The sequence below is a fragment of the Drosophila miranda genome, assembly GCF_003369915.1.
Source record: "Drosophila miranda strain MSH22 chromosome Y unlocalized genomic scaffold, D.miranda_PacBio2.1 Contig_Y1_pilon, whole genome shotgun sequence".
Lineage (NCBI taxonomy): Eukaryota > Metazoa > Arthropoda > Insecta > Diptera > Drosophilidae > Drosophila > Drosophila miranda.
The window spans coordinates 10,842,797-10,856,327 of record NW_022881603.1 but is presented as its reverse complement, the minus strand read 5'-3'; the positions used below and the strand labels follow the sequence as shown (position 1 = coordinate 10,856,327).

The following is a 13,531-nucleotide window of genomic DNA, read 5'->3' as shown; positions in this document are numbered from 1 at the left end:
GTTAACACACTCCTTCTGTTGATGCAGCTCCATTCGCTGCGTGCAGTTCTCCTTCTCGGGTCCGTTCTCCAGCAACAAGAGACGGGAGCGGATGGTCACGCCGCGACCACAGGTGGCTGAGCACGGGCTCCAATCACTCCACTGTGTGGTGGGACAAGTCGGATCGGGCAGCTCCACTTGCTCGTAGGTGCAGTATGGCCGCATGCACTTGTTCTTCTCCACGATGGTGATGTGCGACCCAGATGGTTGACAAAGGTGCGAGTCTGCATGGTGATTCCGATTCCGCAGCTGGCAGAGGTACTGGCCATGCCGAAAACCTGGTGCGAGAACCGTCAGCGGAGCACCAAGGAATCCAGCGGAACACCGACTGGAGACACGTTTGTGTCCCCACACAGCGAACCCGTAAGGACCTGGTGTTACCGTCCGAGTTAAGCTCAGCCGTGAACGCAGCCTTAGCCCATGCACAGGAGACCTACCGAGCGTCGCTCGGGCAGCAAATGGAAGCGCTGAGATCGTCAATGCAAGCAGACATGCTAGAGTTCATGCGAGAGATCAACGCTGTGATGGGTTCGTTAAAAGCGGAGCGAACGGCGAGTGATGCGAATGGAAGGAATCGGGGATCAAATGCAACCAGTCTGGGAGGAGGTCAACAGGAAGCACCCGGGAACCAGCAAGCACATCCAACGCACTTGTTCGTGGACAACCGAACATTGGAGGCCGATCAGAGGACCCAAGCCGATCAGAGACCCGTGGAGGAGTGGCTGTTCAACGGGATGGGCGCAGGAGCAAACCCTAACAGGAATCGACCGAGTTTCGGAGAGGCTAGGCCGGAGCAAGTGCAGATACGAAGATGGGGACTTAGCTTCGACGGTGATCCAAAGGGGATGCCCGTGGCGGAATTCATATTCCGGGTGGAGCATCTACAGACGTCGTATCAGGTACCGTGGGCGGAGGTGTTGAACGCCTTTCACACATTGGTCAGTGGCCACGCAAGGGATTGGTACTGGATGCATGTTCGGACGGTAGGAATGCCGGACTGGCCGAATCTGAGATATGGTCTCCAGCAGCAGTTTCAAGTTCGTCGGACAGAGTTCGAGCGAGATCAAGAGCTCAGGGAACGCCGACAACGCCACGGGGAGTCGGCTGACCAGTACATCCAGGAGATGTTGGTGTTGAGGTCGAGATTGCTGAATCCATTCTCGGATTATGATCTAATAAAGATCATAAAGATCAATATTAGGGATGCAATTTCGAGGGTGATTTATCCAATGCAGATACCAAATCTCCAGAAGCTGCGAGAAGAGAGTGCGGACGCCGAGAAACTGCTGGCGACGCGATGGACAAGGAGCGGTCCAGACCATGGGGGGAGTAGGCGCAGGGAAGATCACAAAGCACATGAATTGGATGCGAACACTCACGACCCGGAGGAACAGACCGAGGCATTGGATGCTGTCCATAGGACGAGGGAATCCGGATGCGACCGCACCCAGCTGAAGTGCTGGAATTGCGCTCAGCCGGGCCACACCTATTTTGAGTGTGAGTCGGCCGTGCGTAACCTGTTCTGCTACAAGTGCGGGCTGGCCGGGGTCATCCTCCCTAAATGCCCTAAATGTCGGCCGGGAAACGCGAAAAGGAGCACGACGCAATTGGAGGAGTCGAGTTCCACGTCGCCGCGAAGCAGCCAATAGATAGGCCCTCCAACGTTAAATTAGATACCCCTAAGGAAAGAAGTAGCAATAAGAATATTTACACTACCATATATAAGGTTAACCAAGCGGTATTACCCGAAGCTAGATGGTCCGAGCGCAAGCCGATAAAGGAAAGACAGCGGCAGTACGAACATGCCAGGAATCGGATAATGGGGGACGAACTCGATGAGAGTATCCGAACGGGAGCAGTCAGAGCACAGCGGGCTCGGGACAGGTTTCAGGGGCGCAAGAGGAGGCGGCTCCAGGTGTGTTGCAGTCCACTCGGCAATTCGTCAGGATGACAGGCCATTCGCACGAGTGAAGTTGGGCCCGAGGACGCTGATGGGACTACTGGATACAGGGGCATCGGTGAGCATTCTGGGGAAAGGCGGCCTGGAACTGATAGGAGAATTGGAGCTGAAACTTCAAGACATAAAGAAATTCTCAGTACAAACAGCGGGCGGCACTCCTCATAAAATACTGGGACATGTGTCGACGGTAATGACGTATGGAGGCCAGAAGCAGACTATGGAGTTGTTCCTGTGTCCCTCGCTGAAACAACCGCTGTACCTAGGGGTCGATTTCTGGCGGAAGTTTGGTCTGGCTCCGCATATAGTAGGCTTAGAACGACACAAGGAATTAGCCGAAATTGATGCTGAGGTGCTGACTAGGAGTAGACCAACGGAACCGCACGAGTTGACGCACACGCAGCAGACACGTCTGGACCAGGTGAAGAACAACTTCAGGGCATTCGACACACATGGTTTGGGAAGAACGACACTCGAAAGGCACGAAATTCAATTAATCGAGGGAGCCGTACCCGTAAAGGAGCGATTCTACCCGATATCTCCCGCGGTGCAAGAGCTGTTGTTTGCCGAGGTGGACGAAATGTTGCGTCTCGGAGTCATCGAAACCAGCGAGAGCCCGTGGAGCAACCGCGTGACGCTGGTACGTAAGCCGGGAAAAAACCGATTGTGTCTGGATGCGCGGAAACTAAACAAATTACCCATAAAGGATGCTTACCCGCTGCAGAGCATCGAGTCAATTCTGAGCCGCGTAGAGGATACGGTGTACATCAGCAGCATCGATTTAAAGCACGCATTTTGGCAGATAGAGCTGAAGCCTGAAAGTCGGCCGTACACAGCATTCACGGTGCCGGGCAGACCACTCTATCAATTTAAATCGATGCCCTTCGGGTTGTGCAATGCAGCCCAACGGCTGTGTCGGTTGATGGATCGAGTAATTCCACAACGACTCTGAAGCCATGTCTTTGTATACTTAGACGATCTACTAGTTATTTCCCGGACGTTTGAGGAGCATATACACCTGTTAGAGGAAGTGGCCAAGTGTCTCAAGGAGGCAAACCTGACAATTGGAAGAAAAAAATCGAAATTCGGCTATAAATATTTAAAGTATTTAGGGTACATCGTAGGCGACGGCGCACTTAGGACAGATCCGGAGAAAGTACAGGCGATCACCCAAATACCAATGCCAAGGAACGTGAGACAAATCCGGAGATTTTTGGGGACAGCTGGCTGGTATCGGCGAAATTTCTCGGCACTCTCGGCTCCTCTGACAGACTGTCTGAAAGGAAAGGGGCAATTTAAGCTGACGGAGGAGGCAGGAAAATCGTTCGAGGAGCTCAAAAAAGCCCTTACCAGCGCCCCCGTGCTACATCACCCAGACTTTAAGAAGCACTTCTTCATCCAGTGTGATGCGATTCACGTGGGGATTGGAGCAGTTCTCTTCCAGAGGGATGATGAAGGAGCAGAGCACCCGATCGCATTCTTTTCGGCGAAGCTAAGAGGGGCACAGCACAACTATAGCGTACCAGAGAAGGAGTGTCTGGCGGCGGTAAGAGCCATAGAGAAGTTCCGTGCATACGTAGAACTGATGCCATTAACGGTGATAACAGATCACGCGAGTTTGCAGTGGCTCATGCGATTCAAAGCACTGGATGCGAGGCTAGCCAGGTGGTCGTTGGCTCTCCAGGCTTATGACTTCGAAATCGAGCATCGCAAAGGAAAGGAAAATATCGTCGCCGATATGCTGTCACGTCTCTTTGACGTTGACGCTATCGACTTCCTGAAGTTCGACACCACAGCCTTCGAGGATGAAGAATACCGAAGAAAAATCGAGTCGGTCCAGAGCGATGAGGATGAGTTCCCAGACCTGAAGGTGGAGGAAGGACTGCTGTTTAAGCTCACACAATTTGGCCGGCCGGAATTAGAGGAGTTTTCGTGGAAGCTATGGATCCCGGAAGCCCTGACGAGCACACTGATCCAACAGGCTCACGACAGCGATGTGGCAATGCATGGAGGAATCGCGAGGACACTGGGACGGCTGCGACAGTTCTATTATTGGCCCCGGATGACCGTGCAGGTGAAGGCATATGTGGCTGATTGTGACACCTGCAAAGAAACAAAACATTCAACACAGGTTCACCGTCCACTCATGGGGGCCGAAACCAGACCCGAGAGGACGATTCAAAAACTGTACCTGGATTTCCTGGGTCCATATCCGAGGATTCGAAGTGGCAATGTAGTCATACTAATAGTCCTCGATCACATGTCCAGATATGTCTGTTTGATGGCTTTGCCTAAGGCGACGTCTTCGGCCGTGATCCGATTCTTGCACGTCGAGGTCTCGCGCAGTTTGGCGTGCCTGAAATAGTGCATACCGATAATGGAAAGCAGTTTGTGTCAGCTGAATTCTCTCAATTCCTGGATAGGAGAAGCATAACGCACCTGAAGTCGGGGAATTATGCACCGCAGGCGAACGCGGCCGAACGAGTGAACCAGACTGTACTGGCAGCAATAAGGACATACGCTAGTGAGGATCACACGCGCTGGGACGAGAAGCTGACGGAGATCCAGTGTGTGGCTAGGAGCGTTATACACACGGGTATCGGGACGTTGCCATACTTTGTGTTGTTTGGGCAGCACATGTTTACTAGCGACCGAGATTATAAATTGGCACGCAGACTGGGCGCCCTAAATGATGCACAAATGTCCCCCTTGGCGAGGAGTGACAAGATGGAAATAGTCCGAGATGAGGTCCGAGGAAACTCTCATGAAGCCTACAACAGAGCGAAGAACAGGTATAATCGAAAAGCTCGAGAAATTAGGTACTCACCGGGTCAGGAGATATATAAGCGGAATTTCGTGTTGAGCAAATTTAAAGACAACATCAACGCGAAGTTCAGCCCAAAATACGTCAAGTGCCGAGTTATCCGGAGTATGGGCAACAATCTGTACGAGCTGGAGACGTTGCAAGGCTCACGTATTGGGGTGTTTCACGCAAAGGATCTGAAGCAGTAGCCCAGGCATCTCAGTCGATGGAGCCAGAGACTCTCAATCTCAGGGTGTGGGCGATGGCCTACGTTTGGGGCCCCTTAATTGAAAAAGCCCGCCTGCTTGGCACTCCCGTTTCGGCGGAGTAATCCTGGAAACGGTAGTGTGGTGTTATGGGCGGTTTTGGAGAGAGCCGATAGGTATCAGGGCTGGAGAAGAAAGAGACAGCGGCATCTATAGTGGAACCTGGGAAGCAGTGGCAGAGTTGCGTGGGAGAAAAGGAAACGGTGCGAGGAAGAAAAAAAGGGAGGTTTTCCGGTGAAGAATAGTGGAGGCCGCAAAATTGGTGATCGTGGAGACGACGATCCCACCAAGACATCAGCGGCAGGCATCAACATCAGCGGAAGCGGCGGACATCGGCAGCAGCAGCCCGGTACTGGCCAGGCCGAAAACCTGGTGCGAGAACCGTCAGCGGAGCACCGGCACCAAGGAATCCAGCGGAACACCGACTGGAGACACGTTTGTGACGGCACGTGGACTAACTCCAGTGAGGAGTCCCTGCAGATTCTACTAGACACATTTTCCAGGGTGCACAACCATCGAGACGGCACATCTTCCAGGAGAGGGACCGGTAACCTCGATGGATCACATCCTCACAAAACGTAACATAAGCTGGGCAATAAACAGCTTCAACCCGTTCAAATCGTCAGGCCCAGACCAGGTAATCCCGGCCCAACTTCAGAAGGCCGGGGATACGGCCATCAACTGGCTACAAGGTATCTTCAGGAAGATACTGGCTGTGGGTACAATCCCGCGAACATGGCTTAAGGCAAAGATAGTCTTCATTCCCAAAGCTGGGAAAGCCTCGCACTCAGCTGCAAAAGACTTTAGACCAATCAGCCTATCGTCCTTCCTCCTCAAAACCTTTGAGAGACTCGTCGGGCTGCAACTGAGGACAACTATACACCCTCAGTTGCTGTCAGGCGCACAGCATGCCTACCGGAAAGGAAAATCCACGGAAACGGCTCTTCATGAAGTGATCTCAGCGGTAGAGAAATCTCTGCATCACAAAGAGTACTCACTCATAGCCTTTCTCGATATTGAGGGAGCTTTCAACAACGTTGTACCGGGCGCCATTACAGAAGCCCTGACTGACCTGGGGGTGGACCGTCACTTGGTGATGCTCATTGATCAATTGCTCACATGCAGGACGGTGACATCATCGATGGGATCGTCCGCCCAGTCAAGTTATGTCAACAGAGGCACCCCGCAAGGTGGTGTCCTGTCTCCTCTTCTGTGGAACATAGCAGTCAACAAGATTCTATGTGACCTAGAAGGGGGGGGCTGCAAAGTCGTGGCCTATGCGGACGACGTTGCGATTATCTTCTCGGGGAAATACCCCCAAACACTGTGCGACTTAATGTCCACAAAGCTAGCGCAACTGTCGGATTGGACAGAATCGTACTATTCACAAATAAATACAAGGTCCCGCCCCTCAACCCTCCAATACTACAAGGATGCAGGCTCTCCTTTAGCGACAGTGCCAGTTACTTAGGGTTGGTAATTGACAAGAAGCTTAGCTGGAACCTGAATGTCAAAGACAGAGTGAAGAAGGCAATGACTGCACTCTACACATGCAAAAAAGCTATTGGGCTAAGATGGGGTATGATCCCAAGCATAGTCCAATGGATATATCAAGCTATAGTTAGACCAATACTACTCTACGGAGTTACGGTGTGGTGGCCGGCCCTATCAAAAAGGGCGATCACCAAGCAACTGGGCAAAGTCCAGCGGACTGCCGCCCAATGCATCAGCGGAGCTCTTCGCACCACCTCAGATGATGCGCTAAATGCCATCCTATGCCTACAGAGCCTTGACCTCGCAGGAAAGGAACGGGCAGAAGCAGCAGCAATACGTCTAAGAGACTCAGATCAATGGGTGACACAGTGCATAGGTCACTCAGCCATATTAAATAATAGCAGTACCGTCCCCTCAAAAACAGACTACCAAGTTCCAAGAGAGTACACAGACACTCCCTTCGACACAATCATCCCTCACAGAGACGAATGGCTCGAGGGACTCCCAGGCCCAGATGGGGCCTTCACAGATGGATCAAAGCTGGACGACAGAGTCGGAGGGGAATCTACTCTGAACAGCTAAGCATAAGGCATTCCTTCAGACTCCCAGATCATTGCAGTGTCTTTCAAGCGGAAGTCATAGCAATCAGGGAGGCTCTAGACTGCCTACAAGCGGCTGCCGTCACGGCAACCAAGCTAAACATTTATAGCGACAGCCAGGCTGCGATCAAATCGCTAAGCGCGATTTCCTCGAACTCGGCCACCGTGCAGACTGCCGCAAATCTCTGCACGAGATGGCTCAGCAATTTGCTATTAGCCTGATTTGGGGCCCGGGCCACCGGGACATCGAGGGCAACTGTATAGCGGACGAGCTGGCCAGATCTTGGACTACAATCCCCCTTCTCCAAGACAAGGAGGATATCTGTATGCCAATGGCCACCTGTAAGCTCATTATAAGGGAGCAATACAAGCGACTAAAAAACGATATGTGGCAAACAGTGCCACGATGTCGCACAACTCGGCAAACATGGCCGACCATGGACATGAAGCGCACCTCCGAGCTCCTCAAGTTAAGCAGGAAAAGGTGCAGCGTAGTCACACGTTCCCTAACGGGACACTGGCTAATAGGCACCCACGCTAACAGGCTGGGGGCCCCACATAACGATTTTTGTCGCAGCTGGAGAGACGAGGAAGAGGAGGAGACAGTGGAACATCTGTTCTGCTCCTGCCCAGCTCTCAGCAGAAGAAGGCTACAGCACCTGGGCTCAGCCTTTCTACACGACGTCTCAGAGATGTCCAAACTATGTCCCAGGAGGATAGCGAACTTTGTGAGAGCATCTGGATGGGATAATTGCTGACAGGAAGTCTCACAACGCAGGAAGGAAATGATCCTATGCGGTATCACAATGGGCCGAAACCGGCCTAAGTGTGACGGGTTCCGAGCGAGCCCGGCAGCCGCCTCAACCTAACCTAACCTAACCATCCCCGCTGACGAAAGTGCCAAAGAGGACAAGTCTGTCCTATAAATTAGATTTGTTTTTTTTGTGTTTTTTTTTTGTTTTGTGTTGTTCAATCCGTCCCCTGGCTTATCGGGTCGGAAACACCCCTGACTTCACCGTGAGCTAGCTGGGAACGATAGGCCAGGGTGGCAAAGAGGCGGATCATAGCAAGATATCGTGGTATTTTTATATGAACAATTTAAGGATGGGGTGGACCCACAAGAGTAATTATTTGTACTATTATTGGTAATATTTTCAGCGGTTTAACTCAAATTGTTATCCAATTGAAATAAATGAGGCTCACGGGCGCTAAGTTCATTTTTTTCATTGGTATGTTTGCAGTATTTCTGTGGGTCAGACGGTCACACTGCAGCTCCCCTGCAACGAAAAAATTAGCCGTAATTTGGAATGGTCTATAAAAAAGGGTATGGACATCAGGCAAAAACAGCCAATGCAAATTGCAAGGTTCGCAGGAAATGCACCTCTCGTGTGAGGGCAATCGGCTTTGTTTCTTCAAGGTATATTGGGCCAATGGGGTGGATTTTACCTTAATCCGTTGGATTTTCTAGGCCGTTCTAGCTGTTGTCCACACCCTCTTTTTTCTTCCATTATGTGGAAAGTGAGTAGTAAATGTGTAGTAACCATGTAAGTTTTCTCTCCAACGATTTTTTCTGGTAAACAGCGGTGAACGCGCGGGCAAAAGGAAAATCCATTTGTTTACACAGTTGATTTCCTTTTTTTTCAATTGTAAACCTTTGTTGCGAAAACAACGATAAAGTTAATTGCATTATAACAAGCCTGATTACAGATTACAGAGGTGAGTAACCGACAACGCACCAGCCGCCTCATCAAACACTTAGCCGAGCCTTTGTTTTCATTGCGTGCCTGCATCAGCTGGTGCAATAATATAGCATAGTGGCGTATCGTATCAACTAAATTCGAGAGATACTACATGCCCAGACCTTTATCAGCGTTTAGTCGACCACTTTGTAGCCCACATTCACGCTTCGAATAAGTTATTTGCCAGAGGCGTGCGCGTGCGGCAGTGTTTGGCTCTTACTCTCCGGAACGCAAAATCCATAACCGATTCTCATTTCAGCAGCGGAAAGATGCGCCCGTTTTCCGGCAACGATTGCTTAAAGCCCGTCACCGAGGGCATCAATCGCGCCTTCGGTGCCCGGGAGCCCTGGCAGGTGGCCACCATCACCGCCACCACAGTGCTCGGCGGTGTCTGGCTCTGGTCGTTTGTCTGTCAGAATGAAAGTGAGTTTCCACTGAGAGAGAGGTCTTCTCAAAATACATCACTATCTACAAGTAGGCACTCGTAGGCAAAAGTCAGGCCACCTAGTGTCTGTCGATTCCTTTTACGCCGTTGTCGGCGGCGTCATAAATTATAATCCATCAAACAATCTTATCTGCCACGGCTTGCACTTCCCTACGCAGCCCACCAAGTAAATCCCCAGCCTAGCCGGCCCATTTTTGTAGTTAGACTCAAGAAATCGAAATCGGTACTTATGTATACCCATGTACTATGTACTTTGTGCCTTATATAATAGAGTTCGAGTGTCATGCACCCGTTGTGTGCCCTTCCTGAACTTTTGCGTTTAATCTGGGAACAGATTACAATAGATTAGAAACCAAATTTATATATACACAACAATTTATATATAGCCAAACGGCATAGCTTCTGGCTTCGATAAGAATATCCGCTAATCCGCTAGTTGGAATTTAGTTTTCAATGGGCTCTCCCTTGTAGCTCCTTTATCAGTCAGGTGGCACCTGTTTGGAAGCACAAGAGATTTCTTATGACTAATCCCCTAAATGGAAAACGTTCTACGAATTCCAAAATTGGAATTACTATCGGTTTTCTAAAGCAACCAGTTGGAACCCGAATTCTTGGAAAAAGTTCCTTTCCGTTCGGCGTTTTCGCACAAGACCTGTCTGGCTTCCACGATATGCTATCGTGTTCCAGCGACTACCGATCGACACATTCTCATTATAAAATGATTCATCATTTTATTTCATGGTTCGATACGCCTTTAGATAAGCATGCATTAGGTTATTCGATAGGGGAATATTGAAATTAGTTGATCAGGCGATCATTCCTCCATCGCTTTGTTTGTTGCAGGTCTCTACACGCGTGGCAGGCGGCAGTTCTTCAGGTTCGCCAAGAAAATACCCGCAGTTCGGCGACAGGTGGAGGCGGAGCTTACCAAGGCCAACAATGACTTCGAATCGGCGATCAAGGAGAGCAACGCACACCTCACATACACGGTGACGCTGCCCGAGAAGGGTCTGAGCAAGGAGGTGATCCTGAAGCTGGTGGACGACCATCTAAAGACAGGTCACTACGAATGGCGCGACGGTCGCGTCTCCGGTGCCGTGTACTGCTACAACCCGGAGCTGGTGCAGCTCGTGACGGAGGTGTATGGCAAGGCGTCGTACACGAATCCCCTCCATGCGGACCTCTTCCCGGGCGTCTGCAAAATGGAGGCCGAGGTGGTGCGTATGGCCTGCAATCTGTTCCATGGAAGCAACGACAGCTGCGGCACCATGACAACCGGCGGCACCGAGTCCATTGTGATGGCCATGAAGGCATACCGGGACTACGCTCGCGAGTACAAGGGAATCACCAGGCCGAACATAGTCGTGCCACGCACCGCGCATGCGGCCTTCGACAAGGGTGGCCAATACTTCAACATCCATGTGAGATCTGTGGACGTCGATCCGGTGACCTTCGAGGTCGACATGAAGAAGTTCAAGCGTGCCATCAATAGGAACACCATTCTGGTGAGGATTGACCCATGTTTCCCCAATTTATCCCCACTAATTCTAGCCTTATGCCGCTCCAGCTGGTTGGCTCTGCTCCCAATTTCCCCTACGGCACTATCGACGACATCGAAGCCATCGCCGCTCTGGGCGTAAAGTACGACAGTAAAGACGCCTGCCTGGGGAGCTTTGTGGTGGCACTGGTCCGCAATGCCGGCTACAAGCTGCGTCCCTTTGACTTTGACGTTAAGGGCGTAACCAGCATCTCTGCCGACACGCACAAATACGGATTTGCTCCAAAGGGATCGTCGGTGATCCTGTACTCTGAGAAGAAGTTCAAGGATCACCAGTTCACAGTGACCACCGACTGGCCAGGCGGCGTCTACGGCTCACCCACTGTAAATGGTTCCCGTGCCGGAGGCATCATCGCCGCCTGCTGGGCCACCATGATGAGCTTCGGCTACGATGGCTATTTGGAGGCTACCAAGCGCATTGTGGACACGGCTCGCTACATTGAGAGGGGGTAAGACTGGGTACGAATGCACTTGGACTACGGCTGACCTTATCGAAACTCCACAGTGTTCGCGACATCGATGGCCTGCTTGTGATTGGCAAGCCAGCCACTTCCGTCATTGCCTTTGGATCGAATGTGTTTGATATCTTCCGACTGTCGGACTCGCTCTGCAAGCTCGGCTGGAACCTGAATGCCCTGCAGTTCCCCTCTGGGTATGATAGATCTATTAAAACCATAGTTAACCATGCTTAAAATTTGGTATTCTGTCTACCAGTATCCACATCTGCGTCACGGACATGCACACCCAGTCCGGAGTGGCAGACAAATTCATTGCCGACGTTCGCAGCTGCACGGCGGAGATCATGAAGGATCCTGGCCAGCCCGTGGTCGGAAAGATGGCCCTGTACGGCATGGCCCAGAGCATACCCGACCGCTCGGTAATTGGCGAGGTGACCCGCCTCTTCCTGCACTCCATGTACTACACGCCCAGCCAGAAGTACGCATCTGCCTCAGCTACTCTTCCTACAGCTCCCACCCATGCAAGCATTTCATCTGCAGTGCTACTGTTTTTAGAACCACCTAGAACTCCGTGTTATCCAAGCAATATTTATATATACCTGCAATTAGAGCTGTAATCGAGGGTACAAAAAGCGTCGTCAACAAAGTTGATTCTGTCTACGATATAATCCTACCAACCGGAGGCAGTCTTTCCTCAAAGAGCTATTTTATTAAAGTGATTGTTCTGTGTAAAGTGTTAGAAAAATATAAGTATAGTACATTTTGTATACTCATCAGTCTATTAAGAATTTATCTCAATTCTCTCGATTCTTGATCAATTTGTTGCCTTTTTTTTCGATTGTCGTGTACATTTGTTCCCCAAACAATTAACCATACTCGTAATTGCTTCAGCGTGGGCCCCTGCATTCCGGTCTGATCGGATCTGACCCGATCTGGTGCGATCTGTCAGACGCTTTGCCACGCATCGGCGTTTTAATTTAGCTGTTGCCCACCTGACACGCCCATTTCCTTTGTGTAATTTATGCCGGTTTTCTCGGGCTCTGTTCAAATTTTTTCAAATAAATTTCAGTAGCGGAAACATTTATCTAAACGACTGCCAGCCAGAATCCCGTGGACACGCGTCAAGTGTCATTTTTTCAGGAGAAATTTCGAAAAAATTAAAAATAGCCAAAAAGCGAGCAACAAGTGCCATTCGGCGGAGGTGGAGATCAATTGGAGGCATTCATTTTGGACTGCAACAAAGGCAAAACCTGTCACATTAACAAGATGCCCACGCTGACACCCTGCTACCCCACCTTCTGCCCTCCAATCCTCTGTCTTTCCTGCAGGCCTTATGGGCTCGCATTATGGCCCCAACAAATTCGGCTCAAACCGGGTTGCAAAAAAAGTTCACTTCGTAGTGACGCAGCTCTGAACGGGCCCTCAGCGACGACGACGCGCAGCTGAGCGAGGGCGGAGCAGAGAGCCGGGCAGAGTCAGAGAGCACCCAATGGCCTCAGAGACGCGGATCGGCTCATTCGTTGTGCGCTCGTTGAATCGCCGAGACGTCGGAGTCGCCGTCGTCGCTGTCGTTGTCGTCGCGTGTGTGCAGCAAAAAAAATAAAATAAAATAAGACAATAAATATTTTTTTGAGAAAAAATAAAACCTGATTATACCCGATACTCAAAGTGAGTATTGGGGTATATTAGATTTGTGGTAAAAGTGGATGTGTGTAACGTCCAGAAGGAATCGTTTCCGACCCCATAAAGTATATATATTCTTGATCAGCATCAATAGCCGAGTCGATTGAGCCCTGTCTGTCTGTCCGTCTGTCCGTCCGTCCGTCCGTCCGTCCGTCCGTCCGTAAGTCCGTCCGTCCCCTTCAGCGCCTAGTGCTCAAAGACTATAAGAGCTAGAGCAACGATGTTTTGGATCCAGACTTCTGTGATATGTCACTGCTACAAAAATATTTTAAAACTTCGCCCCGCCCACTTCCGCCCCCACAAAGGACGAAAATCTGTGGCCTCCACATTTTTAAAGATACGATAAAACCAAAAACGCAGAATCGGTGAGGATGACCATATTTTCTACAGTGCAAAATCTGAACCAGATCGTATAATGATTATAGCCAGAATCAAGAAAGCAATTTCATTCTTTCTCGCTCTGTCTCTCTCTAACACACAGGTTTCATGG

The 13,531-nt window shown here is 50.6% G+C and overlaps 1 protein-coding gene across 1 annotated transcript; it reads left to right on the top strand.

The window, feature by feature from the left end:
- Positions 1–8,726: 8,726 nt before the first annotated feature.
- LOC117189805 (sphingosine-1-phosphate lyase-like) lies at positions 8,727–12,146 on the top strand. The gene is made up of 6 exons (XM_033394864.1): positions 8,727–8,874; positions 9,157–9,320; positions 10,186–10,847; positions 10,910–11,349; positions 11,406–11,552; positions 11,615–12,146. Exons 2-6 carry the CDS (start codon positions 9,167–9,169, stop codon positions 11,973–11,975), a joined length of 1,764 nt encoding a protein of 587 aa, XP_033250755.1. The 5' UTR covers positions 8,727–8,874; positions 9,157–9,166; the 3' UTR covers positions 11,976–12,146.
- Positions 12,147–13,531: the final 1,385 nt, after the last annotated feature.

Excerpts from the sequence above, each read along its gene's own strand:
- LOC117189805 (XM_033394864.1), top strand. The coding sequence starts at position 9,167 with ATGCGCCCGTTTTCCGGCAACGATTGCTTAAAGCCCGTCACCGAGGGC. Across the intron at positions 11,350-11,405 it reads GCTCGCTACATTGAGAGGGG|TGTTCGCGACATCGATGGCC; the intron begins GTAAGACTGGGT and ends GAAACTCCACAG. Across the intron at positions 11,553-11,614 it reads GCCCTGCAGTTCCCCTCTGG|TATCCACATCTGCGTCACGG; the intron begins GTATGATAGATC and ends TCTGTCTACCAG.